At 43.0% G+C, this 19,698-nt stretch overlaps 2 protein-coding genes across 3 annotated transcripts; one reads left to right on the top strand and one right to left on the bottom strand.

The window, feature by feature from the left end:
• Window positions 1–6,213: 6,213 nt before the first annotated feature.
• Window positions 6,214–11,391, bottom strand: LOC124412992 (delta-1-pyrroline-5-carboxylate synthase). The gene is made up of 6 exons (XM_046893261.1): window positions 11,091–11,391; window positions 10,351–10,687; window positions 8,013–8,660; window positions 7,103–7,920; window positions 6,723–7,013; window positions 6,214–6,577 (listed from the first exon to the last, which is right to left on the bottom strand). The coding sequence occupies exons 1-6, from the start codon at window positions 11,202–11,204 to the stop codon at window positions 6,413–6,415; spliced, it is 2,373 nt and encodes a 790-aa protein (XP_046749217.1). The 5' UTR covers window positions 11,205–11,391; the 3' UTR covers window positions 6,214–6,412.
• A 3,695-nt stretch (window positions 11,392–15,086) lies between these two features.
• Window positions 15,087–19,494, top strand: LOC124413335 (tyramine receptor 1-like). Of its 2 annotated transcripts, none has more exons than XM_046893860.1 (2): window positions 15,087–15,220; window positions 18,047–19,494. In XM_046893860.1, the coding sequence occupies exons 1-2, from the start codon at window positions 15,182–15,184 to the stop codon at window positions 19,283–19,285; spliced, it is 1,278 nt and encodes a 425-aa protein (XP_046749816.1). In that variant the 5' UTR covers window positions 15,087–15,181; the 3' UTR covers window positions 19,286–19,494. The 2 variants fall into 2 exon arrangements, with proteins under 2 accessions (XP_046749816.1, XP_046749817.1); XM_046893861.1 differs by having other exon boundaries at window positions 15,159–15,220; window positions 18,081–19,494.
• The last annotated feature ends 204 nt before the right edge of the window (window positions 19,495–19,698 follow it).

Below are 19,698 nucleotides of genomic sequence, written 5' to 3'. Positions count from 1 at the left end.
GAAATGACGATGAAAATCATGACTTTTTCGGCCGTAACTTTTCAGCTATCGCTCGCAGCGTATTGGCACTGCGCTTAATCGATTCCTCTCGCAAAATTACGTCGAAATAGGGCATGCAAAAATTGATTGCAGCTCTTTTCAAAATCGTCGAAATTTTCGCCAAAAATCCAAAGGGGTAAGCCTTACTTTTTTGGTCATTTTCGGAGCCGAAAATTTCTCGTCTCGGAATCGATTTGTATGACCATCTCTAGAGTAATTCGACCCCCAGGAACTCAGAAAACACATCAAAAAGAGCGTAGGACCAGCAGCAGAGAAATGACGATGAAAATCATGACTTTTTCGGCCGTAACTTTTCAGCTATCGCTCGCAGCGTATTGGCACTGCGCTTAATCGATTCCTCTCGCAAAATTACGTCGAAATGGGGCATGCAAAAATTGATTGCAGCTCTTTTCAAAATCGTCGAAATTTTCGCCAAAAATCCAAAGGGGTAAGCCTTACTTTTTTGGTCATTTTCGGAGCCGAAAATTTCTCGTCTCGGAATCGATTTGTATGACCATCTCTAGAGTAATTCGACCCCCAGGAACTCAGAAAACACATCAAAAAGAGCGTAGGACCAGCAGCAGAGAAATGACGATGAAAATCATGACTTTTTCGGCCGTAACTTTTCAGCTATCGCTCGCAGCGTATTGGAACTGCGCTTAATCGATTCCTCTCGCAAAATTACGTCGAAATAGGGCATGCAAAAATTGATTGCAGCTCTTTTCAAAATCGTCGAAATTTTCGCCAAAAATCCAAAGGGGTAAGCCTTACTTTTTTGGTCATTTTCGGAGCCGAAAATTTCTCGTCTCGGAATCGATTTGTGTGACCATCTCTAGAGTAATTCGACCCCCAGGAACTCAGAAAACACATCAAAAAGAGCGTAGGACCAGCAGCAGAGAAATGACGATGAAAATCATGACTTTTTCGGCCGTAACTTTTCAGCTATCGCTCGCAGCGTATTGGCACTGCGCTTAATCGATTCCTCTCGCAAAATTACGTCGAAATAGGGCATGCAAAAATTGATTGCAGCTCTTTTCAAAATCGTCGAAATTTTCGCCAAAAATCCAAAGGGGTAAGCCTTACTTTTTTGGTCATTTTCGGAGCCGAAAATTTCTCGTCTCGGAATCGATTTGTATGACCATCTCTAGAGTAATTCGACCCCCAGGAACTCAGAAAACACATCAAAAAGAGCGTAGGACCAGCAGCAGTGAAATGACGATGAAAATCATGACTTTTTCGGCCGTAACTTTTCAGCTATCGCTCGCAGCGTATTGGCACTGCGCTTAATCGATTCCTCTCGCAAAATTACGTCGAAATAGGGCATGCAAAAATTGATTGCAGCTCTTTTCAAAATCGTCGAAATTTTCGCCAAAAATCCAAAGGGGTAAGCCTTACTTTTTTGGTCATTTTCGGAGCCGAAAATTTCTCGTCTCGGAATCGATTTGTATGACCATCTCTAGAGTAATTCGACCCCCAGGAACTCAGAAAACACATCAAAAAGAGCGTAGGACCAGCAGCAGAGAAATGACGATGAAAATCATGACTTTTTCGGCCGTAACTTTTCAGCTATCGCTCGCAGCGTATTGGCACTGCGCTTAATCGATTCCTCTCGAAAAATTACGTCGAAATAGGGCATGCAAAAATTGATTGCAGCTCTTTTCAAAATCGTCGGAATTTTCGCCAAAAATCCAAAGGGGTAAGCCTCACTTTTTTGGTCATTTTCGGAGCCGAAAATTTCTCGTCTCGGAATCGATTTGTATGACCATCTCTAGAGTAATTCGACCCCCAGGAACTCAGAAAACACATCAAAAAGAGCGTAGGACCAGCAGCAGAGAAATGACGATGAAAATCATGACTTTTTCGGCCGTAACTTTTCAGCTATCGCTCGCAGCGTATTGGCACTGCGCTTAATCGATTCCTCTCGCAAAATTACGTCGAAATAGGGCATGCAAAAATTGATTGCAGCTCTTTTCAAAATCGTCGAAATTTTCGCCAAAAATCCAAAGGGGTAAGCCTTACTTTTTTGGTCATTTTCGGAGCCGAAAATTTCTCGTCTCGGAATCGATTTGTATGACCATCTCTAGAGTAATTCGACCCCCAGGAACTCAGAAAACACATCAAAAAGAGCGTAGGACCAGCAGCAGTGAAATGACGATGAAAATCATGACTTTTTCGGCCGTAACTTTTCAGCTATCGCTCGCAGCGTATTGGCACTGCGCTTAATCGATTCCTCTCGCAAAATTACGTCGAAATAGGGCATGCAAAAATTGATTGCAGCTCTTTTCAAAATCGTCGAAATTTTCGCCAAAAATCCAAAGGGGTAAGCCTTACTTTTTTGGTCATTTTCGGAGCCGAAAATTTCTCGTCTCGGAATCGATTTGTATGACCATCTCTAGAGTAATTCGACCCCCAGGAACTCAGAAAACACATCAAAAAGAGCGTAGGACCAGCAGCAGAGAAATGACGATGAAAATCATGACTTTTTCGGCCGTAACTTTTCAGCTATCGCTCGCAGCGTATTGGCACTGCGCTTAATCGATTCCTCTCGCAAAATTACGTCGAAATAGGGCATGCAAAAATTGATTGCAGCTCTTTTCAAAATCGTCGAAATTTTCGCCAAAAATCCAAAGGGGTAAGCCTTACTTTTTTGGTCATTTTCGGAGCCGAAAATTTCTCGTCTCGGAATCGATTTGTATGACCATCTCTAGAGTAATTCGACCCCCAGGAACTCAGAAAACACATCAAAAAGAGCGTAGGACCAGCAGCAGAGAAATGACGATGAAAATCATGACTTTTTCGGCCGTAACTTTTCAGCTATCGCTCGCAGCGTATTGGCACTGCGCTTAATCGATTCCTCTCGAAAAATTACGTCGAAATAGGGCATGCAAAAATTGATTGCAGCTCTTTTCAAAATCGTCGAAATTTTCGCCAAAAATCCAAAGGGGTAAGCCTTACTTTTTTGGTCATTTTCGGAGCCGAAAATTTCTCGTCTCGGAATCGATTTGTATGACCATCTTTAGAGTAATTCGACCCCCAGGAACTCAGAAAACACATCAAAAAGAGCGTAGGACCAGCAGCAGAGAAATGACGATGAAAATCATGACTTTTTCGGCCGTAACTTTTCAGCTATCGCTCGCAGCGTATTGGCACTGCGCTTAATCGATTCCTCTCGCAAAATTACGTCGAAATAGGGCATGCAAAAATTGATTGCAGCTCTTTTCAAAATCGTCGAAATTTTCGCCAAAAATCCAAAGGGGTAAGCCTTACTTTTTTGGTCATTTTCGGAGCCGAAAATTTCTCGTCTCGGAATCGATTTGTATGACCATCTCTAGAGTAATTCGACCCCCAGGAACTCAGAAAACACATCAAAAAGAGCGTAGGACCAGCAGCAGAGAAATGACGATGAAAATCATGACTTTTTCGGACGTAACTTTTCAGCTATCGCTCGCAGCGTATTGGCACTGCGCTTAATCGATTCCTCTCGCAAAATTACGTCGAAATAGGGCATGCAAAAATTGATTGCAGCTCTTTTCAAAATCGTCGAAATTTTCGCCTAAAATCCAAAGGGGTAAGCCTTACTTTTTTGGTCATTTTCGGAGCCGAAAATTTCTCGTCTCGGAATCGATTTGTATGACCATCTCTAGAGTAATTCGACCCCCAGGAACTCAGAAAACACATCAAAAAGAGCGTAGGACCAGCAGCAGAGAAATGACGATGAAAATCATGACTTTTTCGGCCGTAACTTTTCAGCTATCGCTCGCAGCGTATTGGCACTGCGCTTAATCGATTCCTCTCGCAAAATTACGTCGAAATAGGGCATGCAAAAATTGATTGCAGCTCTTTTCAAAATCGTCGAAATTTTCGCCAAAAATCCAAAGGGGTAAGCCTTACTTTTTTGGTCATTTTCGGAGCCGAAAATTTCTCGTCTCGGAATCGATTTGTATGACCATCTCTAGAGTAATTCGACCCCCAGGAACTCAGAAAACACATCAAAAAGAGCGTAGGACCAGCAGCAGAGAAATGACGATGAAAATCATGACTTTTTCGGCCGTAACTTTTCAGCTATCGCTCGCAGCGTATTGGCACTGCGCTTAATCGATTCCTCTCGCAAAATTACGTCGAAATAGGGCATGCAAAAATTGATTGCAGCTCTTTTCAAAATCGTCGAAATTTTCGCCAAAAATCCAAAGGGGTAAGCCTTACTTTTTTGGTCATTTTCGGAGCCGAAAATTTCTCGTCTCGGAATCGATTTGTATGACCATCTCTAGAGTAATTCGACCCCCAGGAACTCAGAAAACACATCAAAAAGAGCGTAGGACCAGCAGCAGAGAAATGACGATGAAAATCATGACTTTTTCGGCCGTAACTTTTCAGCTATCGCTCGCAGCGTATTGGCACTGCGCTTAATCGATTCCTCTCGCAAAATTACGTCGAAATAGGGCATGCAAAAATTGATTGCAGCTCTTTTCAAAATCGTCGAAATTTTCGCCAAAAATCCAAAGGGGTAAGCCTTACTTTTTTAGTCATTTTCGGAGCCGAAAATTTCTCGTCTCGGAATCGATTTGTATGACCATCTCTAGAGTAATTCGACCCTCAGGAACTCAGAAAACACATCAAAAAAAGCGTAGGACCAGCAGCAGAGAAATGACGATAAAAATCATGAGTTTTTAGGCCGTAACTTTTCAGCTATCGCTCGCAGCGTATTGAGGCTGCGCTCAAACGATTCCTCTCGCAAAATTACGTCGAAATAGGGCTTGCAAAAATTGATTGCAGCCCTTTTCAAAATCCTTGAAATTTTCGCCAAAAAACCAAAGGGGTAAGCCTTACTTTTTTGGTCATTTTTGGAGCCGAAAATTTCTCGTCTCGGAATCGATTTGTATGACCATCTCTAGAGTAATTCGACCCCCAGGAACTCAGAAAACACATCAAAAAGAGCGTAGGACCAGCAGCAGAGAAATGACGATGAAAGTCATGAGTTTTTAGGCCGTAACTTTTCAGCCATTGCTCGCAGCGTATTGGGACGTCGCTTAATCGATTCCTCTCGCCAAATTACGTCGAAATAGGGCACGCAAAAATTGATTGCAGCACTTTCCAAAATCGTCGAAATTATAGTCAAATATCCAAAGGGTTAAGCCTCACTTTTTTTGACGAAAATTTTTTTCACCCCGACTAGATTTGTGTGACCCTTCCTACACTAATTGGACCCCTAGGAATACAGAAAACGCTGAAAAAGTAGCTTCACGATTGACAGCAGAGAAATTACCAAGGAAATCTGACGTTATTTATCTGTAACTCCTAATTCACACACTGCTTGCTCCGTATGCTACAGAGTTTATCTATACGCTCTGTGAGTAGCTTTTAGAGATACAAGAAAATAATTCAACTCCTCCTCTTCCTTCTAGAATCGTTGTACATATAGTGCATTGAAATGAAATAAGTATCGATATCTCTCGTATTATTTTTGAGAGATCAGACGAAAGGCCCTGTACATACGGCAATATTTCACGTATGGACTATGCTGTCATAACCGTAGAAAAATCCACCCATGCAAATTCAGCTGAATAATCAACGAATAGATATTTCAAGCATTTCCTGCAATACACATTGGTCCACGATGTATTGAAGCAATATTTTTTCATAGCTGTAATCGTTGGTGAATCATAGAGTCCATAGTATAGGCATGTAACAAACGCATGTTTATTTCGTTAGGACCAGAACAATATTAATAAATTTGTTTGAAGTTGATAAGATGATTGAGTGATCTCATGTATGCTCTGTTGCAAATCTTTGGTACCATTATTGCGCACACGCCTCATTCGTTGTAAATATCCCTACTTATAAAAATACAATATTTTCCCTACTTATAATACCTATACTGCAATTTTCACTAACTGCTAGACTGTACACACCTATGTGATACGCTATTTTACAATATCCTATCATACAGAAAATACGTAGACTCTCCATTTTATACATTAAAATCTGACATGGTGTTTGTAAACTTGGCTTAGCTTTCGTGGCAGTAGCATATAACCTACAACTCTTTAAGTGCTAGATATGAATCAAACAACGAAAAATGTCTCACTTTTAAACGAAATTCATACATGTTCATGTAATTCAAACCATAATCTCTGTTTTTGTTTTCCAATTTCTCCAACTTCATTCCACAAAACATATTTTCGTGATTTTATTAGAGTTGTAAGAGCACAAACAGCAATCAGGTACCGTCCGACCGCTTTTTTTTAAAAAGATAAATTTTCATCAATTCAACGAATCGTCGTATGTAGCCCTTAAGATTCCAAGCGTTGCTGTGCCGATATCGCCAATGGTCAGCAGTCACAACGTAAAGAGGATCATCAGGGCCCGAGATTATTCATGCGTCCTGAAGAGGAAGTGACTCGTGCAAGAACGTTCGGGTCCCGTTTTCAGCAAAATCGGAGGCTGCATGACCGTCACCTTGCAGGATCCACTTCGTCGTTAGAAGCCCGTCGACACCGACAGGGCCTCGAGCGTGAATGCGTGCCGTGGAAATGCCGACCTGTATTGGAAAAAGGCATGGTACTTAAACATCAGCATGATAACCATCAAGACAATGCAAATAAATATGCACATTTTATGGACATAAACATGCATGTTATTCATGGACATGTAATTTTTGTATGCGCGTCTATTTTTTTACGAACCTCTGCGCCTAAACCGAATCTGAAGCCATCGGCGAATCTGCTGCTGGCATTGTGGAAGACGCAGGCGCTATCAACCTGACGCTGGAAGTGCGCCGCACTCCGACTGTCCTCCGTGACGATAACTTCGGTGTGACTGCTGCCGTATCGATGAATGTGGTTTATGGCTTCTTCCAAGTCGGAAACAACCTCGATAGTGCACTCGAGGGCACCGTATTCCGTCTTCATGCTCTTTGCAGCTGGTGGACCAAACGTCAACTGCTGTCGAAGCCTCGGTCCCGAATTGATCTTGACCTAAAAGTATATCGTTGATTTTAGAAAAATCTAATAAAAACATCATGGACTTTAGATTAACCTCTGGGGAATTGAACTTGTTTACTCACTCCTTCTTTTTGGAGCATGTTGCAAACATCAGCGAAGAAGGTGCCATTTAAGTGCTCCTCGTGTAACAGGAGCGTTTCCATAGCATTGCAGGCCGCCGGATAGTCACACTTGGAGTCACGGACTATCTTCAACGCTTTCTCAATGTCGGCATCTTTGTCAACGTACACGTGGCATATCCCTTCAGCGTGTCCTAGAACTGGAATGTGCTTAGACTGTTCCTGGATGCTTCTGACAAGCTCAGAACTTCCCCTGGGAATAATGAGATCAATATGCTTTTCCATGGAGAGAAGGTCGCCTATTTCCTCGCGCGTTGAAACCAGAGAAATCGCGTTCGACGCCCCGACAGTGTTTAGAGCTTCCTTGACGAGTTCTATGAGGTACTTGTTGCTGTGAGCCGCCTCTTTTCCACCTTTGAGCAGCAGCCCGTTCGCACTGGACATCGCTAGGGCTGCGACTTGCGGTAAGCTGTCAGGTCGCGACTCGAATATGACCAGGAGAACACCAATAGGCACGGTGATCTGCTTCAATTCCAGTCCATCGGCAAGCTTGGTTCTCCTCAGAACCCTACCAACGTTCTGATGGGAGCTGTCGGCAATCTGACGCAGACCGGCGCTCAGCGATTTCAGCTTCGATGGTGTCAGAGACAATCGCGAGAGCAGAGGTTTCGCCAGGCCGGACTTTTGCGCCTCCTCCAAGTCTTTGTTATTCGCATCCAATATGTCACCTTGCCTTGACTCAAGCAGGTTTGCCAGGGTATTTATAGCGCTGGCTCTTTCCTCCGGCCGCAAAGACTGCATGACTCGACTTCCGGTCCGGGCTGGAAGAAGAATATAATATGAAAGAAAACGTGACGAAAAGGGAGAATAGTCATTGCGAGCGTGCAGTTAAAAGTGACCGCAGAAGGCTTACCGTTTTCCGCAACTACTTCAACAGGCGCCGACGGCCCGCTAGTGTCCGTGAAAAAGGTACCGATTTTTCGACCCGCCATTATACTCTTGATCGCCTTCTCCTGCGTCCCGTTACATATTACCACCGAAACACCACGGTCCAACGCCCACGTCGCCGCGTTCACCTTGGAGTCCATGCCGCCGGTTCCAACCTTGGACTTCTGACCGAACTTAATATTGCCCCTCTGATCGGAACTGAAGGTACGAAGCAGTTTGGCTCCGTCTTGCCATGGTGGTAGATTATAAATTCCATCCACGTCACTCATCAGGATTAAAAGATCCGCTTGTACCTCCGCCGCGAGCATCGCCGCCAAGGAATCGTTGTCCTTGATCGAGATTCCTCTCCGACCTCCCGACCCGGCGACCTCCTCGTCGGCTTGAGGTGGTGGAGAAACGGCATCGTTTGTATTTATAATCGGCACTATGTTCAGGCTAATCAGCTCGCTGAGTGTGCTGAAAAGATTCTTGCGGGTTTCTTCGTTGTAAAAATCGGGTTTGGTAACCAGTACTTGAGCCAGCTTCACTCCGTATTGTGCAAACATGGCATCGTAGAGGGACATTAGTCCAGACTGTCCAACTGCAGCAGCCGCTCTAGGCTCTAGCAACGTACCTGAAAGAGGTGAACTTTACTGCCGGAATCACCGCTGAGACTTATAACTATTCGTAGAAAAAATATCCGGAGACCACAAGTGTCTCACAATCAAACCATGAAGCGATGGTCATGTACAGGTCAGGATTTTCACTTATCAAAAATCAAAAAGTATTCCATCCTGGTCTATACATGATATATAAGTGCCATGTATGAAATATGAATTAACGTCCTACGTGGCTTCAGAAACGCAAAGAAATCAAATCCACGCATAACACTGTACGGTTACTCAAGCGAATGTCGAATTCTCTCGTTTCTGACGTCACATAATTCAGTACATTTGTTCCCACTCCGCTGCTCCATGATATAGGTCAAATACTGCATCACATGGAGTCTACAAGCTTGTTTAATATTTGATTCAATTGTACAGTGGACGCAGTTTTATAGCACGAGTGTGGTTAACGTCTGTAAGTGTACGGTACACACGTGCCGTGGCTCAATTAAGGGTTTAAAAATATTCTTGAAAATATATAAGGTGAGGCGTTTGTCCTCTGTGGTTTAAAAAAAGAATAGTTTCCGTTAGTTTTTGGTCGGATTTATGTTCTTTTAACTAACTGTCAGTTTCTATCGTTTACTGTATGATGCATCTTATCAACATCATTCGATCTGATAATATTCAAGATCCAATATTAGTAACAGTTGTAGATAATTCTTGTTGGTTCTCTATCAGCAACCAACAGCTCTGTATACCTACAGGTTTATCACATGATTCAATTGTATCCGACTTAACTTTAATCGGTATTGCTAAGATTCTATTGTTTTCAACAGATTTCAAACCTGATCTAGCCGGAAAATAAGTAGTAATTCGTATAACGCTCGTCCACTTCAGCATTCGTATCGTATAAACGTGTCAAAAGAGGAACAATAACTTGACCATGGGTAATGATAAGAACGAGTATCCTAATATCGTCTCGCATAAATGAATTATTTCACGTCAAACCGCACAGTCTCGAAACGGTCAGATTTTCAAATTTTATGAAAGTTCGTAAATAGGTACATTCTCTTTGGCCCAAACGAAAACACATAGTTTTTTAGAATTCCAGTGTCAGTATTTTCGGAGTTGGACGGTATCGAAAATTAAAAAAAAAAACCCTCATATCTCCGGATCTGTTCATCGTAGAGGATCCGGATAAAGCTCGTTTTAAGGGAACTAACAATGCACTCCGATATGTGTATATGAAGTACACTATCTTCGAAAATACCGACACTGAAATGCGATAAAAATCAGAGGAATCTTCTCGAGGCGAAAACAACATAGTCACAAACTTTAATGTCACTTGAAAATATCGATATAAATTTAGTACCAAAAGCGTGCAGCTTGGCGTGAAATGACTCAGATATGGTTGCATTGCTTCTAATAATGCATGATTGTATAAAGTTCGGAAAATCAAAGTGTATGACTCATTCTATGTACGAAAATAAGTTCAAATCCCTCAATAAAGGAGCAGGAGAAATTACGCGCATTCCTAATTAATTGTCTATCGCATACTCAACCGTACTTTATTGGTTTACCATCATCACGTATAAATTGTTTATTGAATATTTCTTTTGTCGTAGCTTATAATGACAGTTATTGATGACAGCAAAGTCGAACTGACCAGGATATAATAAAAGAAAACAAAGAAAGGCAAAAAATCAAAGTAGATGTTACCTGCGTGCTCACGAGTGTGATCTGCGGGACTCAGCGTCTCGCGCATGGAAAGAGACATGAGAAGTTCCTGTGTTAGCTTTTGCTTTCCGAAAGCTACAGCTCCACTGGTTACCATGATGCACTCACGTCCCTCATTTTGACACTCGGCTACTTGTTCGACGATCGAAGCCAGGCGACCTAGAGCCAGACCATGCTCATCTTCCCGAGTTATTACCGCGCTTCCCAACTTGACAACCAAACGTCGCGCGTATTTCAACTGGCTACGGTCCGTGAACGTTGCTCTTCTCGGCCTGTCCGAAGTCTGAAGAGCTCGCCGCATACCAGCAATCTGACTACCCTGGACCGATAATTTGTATTTGACTTATTTTGTGTATAAGAATCGTATATAAATAAATCATTATAGGTACAAATGCGTTATTATTTGTGATTTCCGCGGTAAGTAGCAGAGAATCTCCCAATGGGGTGAAGGTGGTATTATAGATTTTTATCACGGACTCACGGCGAATAAACATGTAAGCAGAAAAATGTTAATCAAAATATTTCAAGACGATAGAGATTTGTTATTCTCCGTTAAAGCTACACCATCCTCGTAGAGCACCAGTTATTGACTTTCAGCTTTGATTTTATAAAACCGTGCTTCCTCTACTTCGACAAATAAATCTATTGTGATATAACAGTTCCTTGTCTTCTATTTCAATGATTCAATTCTCGAAAGTAGGTAAGGAAAATGGGTTACTTACTGGTTGAGCATGCGATAGCCACAACCCCGTCGAAGATGAGGCCAGACGAATGTGGCGATACTTCATGGGACTGAGTGCTGTCCTCGCGATCCTGGATAAGCGACCCGCGTACATTTTCGTATTGTGGATTTGTACAGATGATATAAATGCTCTATTCAACAGTTTGCAATACGAATCTCACAATATGCACGAGCCGATCGCGGCACCAAACAACAACGGACTGACGGACAACTTCGCGCTCTCGAACCTCTTCGCGGAGCGAATCTTGCGGTAAAACTTTCCGCTATCGGTGAAGACAGACTAGTGTGACACTAGAAGGAGGGGAGGGATATATTGATGCATGTTCCTTCTACTCTATCTCTCTCACTCCATTTTTCTTTCTCTTTCTGTATCTTAGTCCGCCTATCTCTGTCTGATTGGTTCACCCCCTCCCCCCTCCCACCCTCCCACCAATACAAACATATATATATATATATATACATTTCATAAAGGGAACTTGGACAGCTGTGCAAGGGCGCGCAAAGTCCGGACATGCTTTTCTGCAGTAAAACGAGTGACGCCGTATGGGTCGCGACCTTTGATCTCGGCAAAATAAGCTTAGGCGGTCGATGTGCGTTATCTGCACTGTAACACTTACGTGTACAGTAAACTTTTGAAACGGTCAACTTTGAGCTCTCTTACTCATTTGCTTGCGATTGCTCACTCACAATCAGCTGCTGCTTCCAGGTATATAGGGTTGAGTAGACAAACAAATCGCGACGGGTGGGTGGGCGGGGGGGGGGGGGGGGGGGGGGCTCGGAAAGTTCTCAGCCCGGCTGGGTACCTATTCGATTTTCGGTTGGTTGAACTCATGGAAGTTGTGAATCTTTTTCGAAAACAATGGGCAATAATGGGGAATGTTACGCTGCAATCGTATCGTATAGCGGGTAGAAATGCCATTACTTGTGATATGGAAGTTATTATTACAGAAATTATTGAGTAAAACATGTCTTCTTGAAACTGATCGAAATTCCCCTAGACTAGCGATTAGTCACACGATTTAAACCGATTATTATTTTAGGATCATTGAGTGGTAGCAATTGTGGCGCACGTAAATTTTTATTCCTACGACACCTCTAATCATATTCTATTAGTTTAACCCTGAAGCAAATGGGTTCGGTAATTTTCATATTCTCATGTGGCTGAGAATTGTATCCAACATTTTTCAAGTTCGTTAACAACCAACGCTCAGTATTTACGTATACTATTGGATTAAAGTTTCCATAAAGCGACCGGCAGATATTAAACTTTTCACGACCAGCTAGACAAAAATACGAGATCGCTTAATCTCCGTGGAACCTAAAAGTCGTATTAATAATTCTACTAAATTATTAGCGCTTCTAGACGCTCTTCGTTCATGGAATTCTGCAGCAGTGAAGCAAACGTATGAACTTCGTCCGACCTTTCCGAGTTGAGGCCAAAGAGGAGAAGTGGGTTTAATTTTAATCACTACAACCAATATGCACATTTATTACATACGATACATAATTATTACAGATTCAACCACGAGCTCGATGGTAAAATCAATCACTGTGCAGTATTTACTTGATAGTAGTGTAAAATCATTGACACATAGTGAAATAAATGCAGAATTTCTACGACGTACAGGGTCATGTATAATTGGTCCTGCCGAACGCTGGCCATTCAGTGAGCGAACCGCTTAATGCGGTCGCTGGATAAAATCGTTGCATGCGTCACACTTTGTGAAGATTGTAAGAGACCCCCCAGTAACAATGAATAGCTTACTGCCACTCCCTAAAATAATATGAAACATAAATATTCCCCCCCTTACCTTACCGAAAATATTTCAGACTCATAGAGCCGACGCAAAAAAAAATCAGTCCCTAGACCCAGACTATTGAAAATTTCATATCCACAAAATATCAAACGTTCCGTTCTTCCACACTCCCTCGTGAAGCCTATCTCATGCCGATATCGTCTGCCCCCTCCCTACATTACGAGCGACATTTTTGAAATGGTACCCAACTATAAATAAATAGCTCTGCAGTGTGTTCTGTGTTATTTCACTCCAATAAAAATTGCATATACCAGAAGCACTGATAAACATAATTAATGCAAGTGCACTTAATTACGCAATCTAATACTTCACCTTGACACAGTGATCTTGCAGTTGGTGGTCATCCAGGCTTCACACCTTATAACTTATAAATGCTGACCAACATTTCAATAGCCGTACTAACTACGTTGGGTTTAACTTTTGTTTGTTTAATAATTAGAACTTTTTACTTGTTGAGGCTGTACAAAATTTATTGATACGCGACCAAATGTTTCTTGGTATAAACTTCACACTATCGCGGCAGCATAACGGTATGCATTATATACCATTTCCCATAAAATGGACCCTACACTTTTCCTGCCATATTTAATTCATGTATGTCTTACACCCCTGGACGTATGACCTCACAGTCCCTTTCCCAAATAAGTACAATACTGTGGACGCACTACGCGGGGCGGTACAAAAACGTGACAAAAACGACACGGCCTGAGGCCTCATACTGACAATGAGAAAAAAGCTGTATAACTCGCGATGCGATAGAAATGCGTATTTTGGCGAGCACAACATTTTCCATTTCAACTAATAGACGATTTGTCAGAAAACACAACTGATCCGTTGCCTGATATCTGTCGAACGTCAATTTAATTTTAGAATAAAATATGATTGATGAGTAACAGGGATGAATAAACGTGGGAAGATCAGAATGTAAAAGAATTTTATTAAATAAATACTGCAGAAAGGATTTTCAAAATTGGACCAAGAATTTTAGAGGTATTTGCGCGCATACTTGTACTACAAACAAACAATTTCATGTACACAGTATAGGTATAAGCTACGATAACTGGCGGAAAGGCAAGCGGGCCGTGTAACGCGGATGAAATCAAAATTGCATACGTTCAGGCGCAATTTTATTTTCAATTGTATTGTTCAACTCCAACTTTGCGGATTAAAATGGAACAAAGTGCAGATCACTTCAAAGAGTTTCTGTGGCTCAACATTGCGAGATTGATTTAAATCGGATCAGTCGTTTTCACGTAGAGTCGAAGCAATACCGAACATCCTATATTTTTATCAATAGTATGCCTATATAGGCAAGCAAGACAAATGTATGGGTACATTGCAAATAAATTTTTTTTTCAATTGTACCAAGCATCAATCATATCCATATTCAGAAGCATGATATTCGTAGAATTTCGTCAACACAGGAGGTAACGGCGTTTTGATTGGATGTAACAGAGTGGTGCACACGCACGTATGCTGCAGTGTGTGCGATTACTACTTATTTCGATGTGAGCGAGTACCGGTGTGAATACGCGGCGTGAACACGCATGTTCCATTTCCGAGAGTGCAACTCATTTTCTTTTTTCCGAGAGGGGTGGCCTGCAAGTTTGGATGGCATCAAACAAAAAATTGTCAAATAACGAAACTAACGACAGCTGTATACCTACTGAATGGTGGTAGAGTAAAAATAAAGAATGTTACAAATGATCCGGGGATGAATATAATTAATATTACCAAGGATGAGAAAACGTGTTTCGGATCCAAAGTGATTCTTCATCCGAAAACACTCGAAGACATTTTTTCCACGTCCTTGTATCTCTGTATGCATACATATATACGTATATACCTATACATATAGGTAGACGTTGAGAAATTTGTTGAAAAATACTTATAAATGAAAACAAACTGGAGAGTAAAAAATGCTTGTAAAGTGGAAATCGCGGGATCCCGTGATTATAGGAAGGGACGAAGACAGGTTGAAAGTGGGGTGAGTCGTTGGGGTTCGGGTCGACGAGTAGGCGCGTGTCCGGGCGAAAGGTGCGTGCCGGAGCCGAGAAGAAAAGGAACCGGGAGAACAGGGAAAAAGCAGGGGGGTTTGCGTTTTGTGGGTTACGACGGAAAGCGTCTGCGCGTCGCTCTGCTCCGCTCTGCAGCTCGACTCTCGACGACGCGTCTCTTCGACGTCAACGCATCCGGGCTGGCGCAGAACCGGTGGTGGTGCTCAGTGCTTGTCGGACGGCGCTGGGACGGGAGCATGTCGCCGCGCCCTGTACCACCGTATAAAAGATACCAGGTACTGTTTATCGGAGAGGGCGAAAAGTCACCCCCTAACTGTCAATCAATCCTCGCGATACGAATTACAATTACGCCTACCACCCGCGTATCCTGGCAGTGTTCAGGTGGTCACACTCGGTATCCAGCCTCGTCTTTGTTCTCGGATTTACATCCACCCCCCCCCCCTGCTCCTTGGTTCCCTAGAGGCTTTGTGTGATCTCCAGTTTCGATTTTGGTGAACGATTTTTCGCACAATTTTTGGATTTCATACGAAGATCAAGTTCAGGTGGAAAATTTTTAGCTCAACAATGGACCAGTCGCTGGTACCTACGGTGTTCCGAGTCCTCGGGATGTCCGTCGCATCGGTTAGGCTTGCATGGATAATAATCACATACGTTATTACTGTATCTCCGCTTTTCTTTCGTCGCTACCTTAAAGCCAGAGCCACGAACCAGAGCCAATCACGCGAGTTTACACCACCACACGCATTAACAGTAAACATCGAAAATTAATCATCCGCTAATGGGCTTCAGGAGCCTAGCTGTTGAAACATTCAGTGCGTTATAACAATCAATATGAATTAATGTGTCTATTAAGCTTATACGAGTCTTTGCCGGATGGCGGGTTAGTTTTCAACAGTGACAGGTGATTTAGGTGACTTGGAAACAAATTTTCATCCTATCAGGCATTTCGTATCGCGAATTATTGTGTCTTTACGTATATAGTTACTCAAAATTCATTGGGATTAGATACCACGACCTGGATAAACGAAATCAATTTCATTCCGGTGTAAATATTACGGGTAGGATAATTGATTAGTTTTCAAACTTTTCAGTGCTTAATACGCAGGTATAGTCACTCGGATAATCATGCACGTATACCTAGATATCTTACAATTGGGAATCATTCGTGCACCAAATCCACAATGTGTGTATACCTACCGTCGTCGGGTGCATAATGCATGCACGACTAGCCCTGTTGCGTTTGGTAAATGAGAAATCAAAGCCTCAAGTAGAATAATCTGTAGAATCTGGTGTTTCGAATAATTACCCGTTACTACACTAACATTCAAAGGGGGAAATCTCGACGTTTTCAAGGGCTATATCCATGGCGCGTTAATTTATGTTATTTTATTTTCTCCTTTTACACCCCGCAATTATACCACCTGATGTAATTATAACAGCGTCGAATACCCAGCTGATTTAAATTCAACGTTTAATTAACAATATGAACGTAACTGACGGACAAGGAGGGTCGACCGCCTGATCTCGCTCGTTGGAGCTCTTGAAAACGTTGCAGAAGATAAAATAAAATTTAATTTCATGAGCCAAGACTTTGTGCATAAATTATTCCAACCGTCGCGTAGCCCCACGCGTTTTTGCCGCGAGTGTGTTTCAGCATATTATACGGTCGAATAATACCCTTTTACCAAAATATTATAGTACACATATTTACGCGCGTATATCTACATATTATGACAATGCGCGTCAGTTTTTACGCTGATAATGAAATGTGTGCAAAAAACAAGAATTTACGCGTGTGTGTGGGGTAGCAACGTAAGTGTACACGACGGTTGTCGATATGTTTCATGATACAAATACGTAACACTGAGGATATAATACGAATTCGCATTTAATATCGAAAATCAATTTACCCTCTTCTGCCGCTAGGTAAATATGTATATACATGTTAGTGTAATATCTATACATGTAGAGATGATTATAGGTCTAAGGTTCGGGAATACATGGGAATCTCTCGAAGGTTTGAAGTGGAAAACAAAATATTGGAAGAATGTTCGCGCGGGAAGCTAGCTTCGTCGGCATACTCCTCTAAACTTTTATGTCTCATATTTATTCACGTGTCTAACTCAATGCCAATATCCATCCCCGAGCTGCTGAAGGGGCGAGAGAGAAGATGGATATTTTCATTTTATCCATAGCAATGTTAGATATGATGTCGAATGAGAGCAAGTATACATAACACAATGAAAAATAAATGAGATAAAGATTTACAATGAAGGGAGTACTACAAGCAAAATAATCAAATAAAATAATATACAAAATCGTAGCAGTTTAGACCGCGATACTTGCAAAAAAAAGTAACTAGAAACAAAAAATTTGACAAGATTCAACAAACTTGAAATTAAACTAACAATGAGCTAAAGATAAATAACGTGCAGTAGAGATTAGGTAAGCCTAGGGCCCAAAGACAGAGAAACAGAGAGAGAACTTAAAGAAGAGTGTTGTACGCTTGTCTCTGCCAAGTATATACATGTACAAAGCGAAAATAAGACAAAATCACCGGACCACAAATGGTGGTATATTTTAACGCGTAATTGAGAAATGCTAAAAAAGAAACATACCAGAAATCTGCGGTGGAAGTGCCCACTCCGAGCCACGCGCCACCGCCACCGCCAAGCCATGCACAAGTTTCACGTGAGCCGAGGGCAAGGGACGAATGGTCTGAACAAAAACTTGTGCGTACGTTAGTGGACTGCGCGTAGCTCGGTGTCGGCACCTTGAGTGCCGTATACCTTATTGCAGCGGTTCTAGAGTATAAACAGAGTTTTTTCGACATGTGCATGAAATAGGCACTTTTTCTTGCATGTGAAGTGCATGGAAAATTGCTAATTTTAATCGTGACTTTCATTACCTCCCTAGGGAGGAAACGAACTTTTCCTCAAAATTTTTCAAAACGTTTGACTAATGGGAAAAAAAATAAACAATTTATTATAGTTTAGGCTGTACTTTACGGGGTACATTAGAAAACTTTAACCGCTGAATATGACCCTCGTAATAAAATGTGTTAAAAGGTGAAATATAGTTGTATATATAAAGTTTGATAGAGAAAAAGAGAAATGGCTCTGTCGTGTTGTGCAGGAGGCCGCGCAGAAGGGATGAACACAAGCGGAGTCGGAGCGTCCGGGAGGCCCCTGGGGGATGAATTCGAGAGCAATTGTCCGGAAGAAACGGAATCCGGAGTCCCCCTACCGCCGTGGGAAGCGGCAGCGGCGTCGGTCACCCTAGGCTTCCTCGTCCTGGCAACGGTCCTTGGTAACGCTCTCGTTATTCTGAGCGTCTTCACCTACCGACCGCTACGAATCGTCCAAAATTTCTTCATCGTCTCTCTGGCCGTGGCCGACCTGGCGGTGGCCCTCCTCGTAATGCCGTTCAACGTCGCCTACCTCCTCCTCGGCAAGTGGGTATTCGGTATCCACCTCTGCAAGCTCTGGCTGACCTGCGACGTTCTCTGCTGCACGGCGAGCATACTGAACCTCTGCGCGATCGCTCTAGATCGTTACTGGGCAATAACGGACCCGATAAACTATGCCCAGAAACGCACCCTGAAACGGGTCCTCGCGACGATCGCCTTCGTCTGGATATTCTCCGGGGCGATAAGCTCCCCCCCCTTGGCCGGGTGGAACGACTGGCCGGAGGAACTCGAGCCCGGCACTCCGTGTCAGCTGACCCGCAGACAGGGTTACGTCATCTACTCGTCCCTCGGCTCGTTCTTCTTGCCTCTACTCCTGATGAGCCTCGTCTACCTCGAGATATTCCTCGCGACGAGGAAGCGGCTCCGGGAGAGGGCGAGGCAGAGCAGACTCGGCGCCGTCGCCTCGACGAGGCATCGTTGCACCGACGACGACCCCGAGGAATCGGTCAGCTCCGAGACAAATCATAACGAGAGGTCGACGCCCCGTTCCCAGGCGAAGCCGTCCCTGATCGAGGACGGGCCGACCACCATGACGGTAACCCTCGGAGGGGCGACGTCGACGACGACGGCGATCGCGGCCTCCACCACGGTCTACCAATTCATCGAGGAACGGCAGAGGATCTCGTTGTCGAAGGAGCGCCGCGCCGCCAGGACTCTCGGTGTTATTATGGGTGTTTTCGTCGTATGCTGGCTACCCTTCTTCCTAATGTACGTTATCGTCCCGTTCTGCCCAGGCTGCTGCCCCACCGAGAGAATGGTCTACTTCATTACGTGGCTCGGTTATGTTAACAGCGCTCTAAACCCCCTCATATACACGATATTCAATCTCGACTACCGGAGGGCGTTCAGGCGACTCCTTCATATCCGTTGAAGCTCAAACCACTCGTTTCGAATCCATTCTGCCGACTAAAAGACCCGATAAATTTAACCGAATATTATAGGAAGCGTCATCCATGCCGCTGCGAAACGGTGAGTCCGAGATATTGATTACGGACTGGTTATTTCCCCTAAAGTGATTCGCCGCTTCGTCGATATCATTCACGTTTTCTGTATACGTGACATATACTTTTCTCCGCTTATCGAGGTTTCTTTCTTTCCCCATGTATTTGGAGAGCGCGTAGAATTATAGGAAGAGATTTTTATTCCATCAGCAGGCGTAAACTCGCTCAATATTTAGCAAAGACAAAAAACGAAAGAAGAGATTAACGTTGTCTTTTAATTTTTTTCTTTCTTATTTTTTAACAGATTGAAAATCTCGTCTCCGGCAATCGTTTTAAGACATTC

This window comes from Diprion similis, chromosome 12, assembly GCF_021155765.1.
Source record: "Diprion similis isolate iyDipSimi1 chromosome 12, iyDipSimi1.1, whole genome shotgun sequence".
NCBI classification, from domain to species: Eukaryota; Metazoa; Arthropoda; class Insecta; order Hymenoptera; family Diprionidae; genus Diprion; species Diprion similis.
Note: the sequence above shows the minus strand (reverse complement) of the source record. Positions and strands in the feature narration are given on the sequence as shown.

What these genes read in the sequence shown, in the direction of transcription:
- LOC124412992 (XM_046893261.1), bottom strand. Translation starts at nt 11,204, where the DNA reads ATGTACGCGGGTCGCTTATCCAGGATCGCGAGGACAGCACTCAGTCCC. An exon ending in TCACACTCGTGAGCACGCAG is followed by an intron (nt 8,661 to 10,350) that starts GTAACATCTACT and finishes CACCTCTTTCAG; the next exon opens with GTACGTTGCTAGAGCCTAGA. An exon ending in ACATGCTCCAAAAAGAAGGA is followed by an intron (nt 7,014 to 7,102) that starts GTGAGTAAACAA and finishes ATATACTTTTAG; the next exon opens with GTCAAGATCAATTCGGGACC.
- LOC124413335 (XM_046893860.1), top strand. Translation starts at nt 15,182, where the DNA reads ATGTCGCCGCGCCCTGTACCACCGTATAAAAGATACCAG. An exon ending in CACCGTATAAAAGATACCAG is followed by an intron (nt 15,221 to 18,046) that starts GTACTGTTTATC and finishes AAAGTTTGATAG; the next exon opens with AGAAAAAGAGAAATGGCTCT.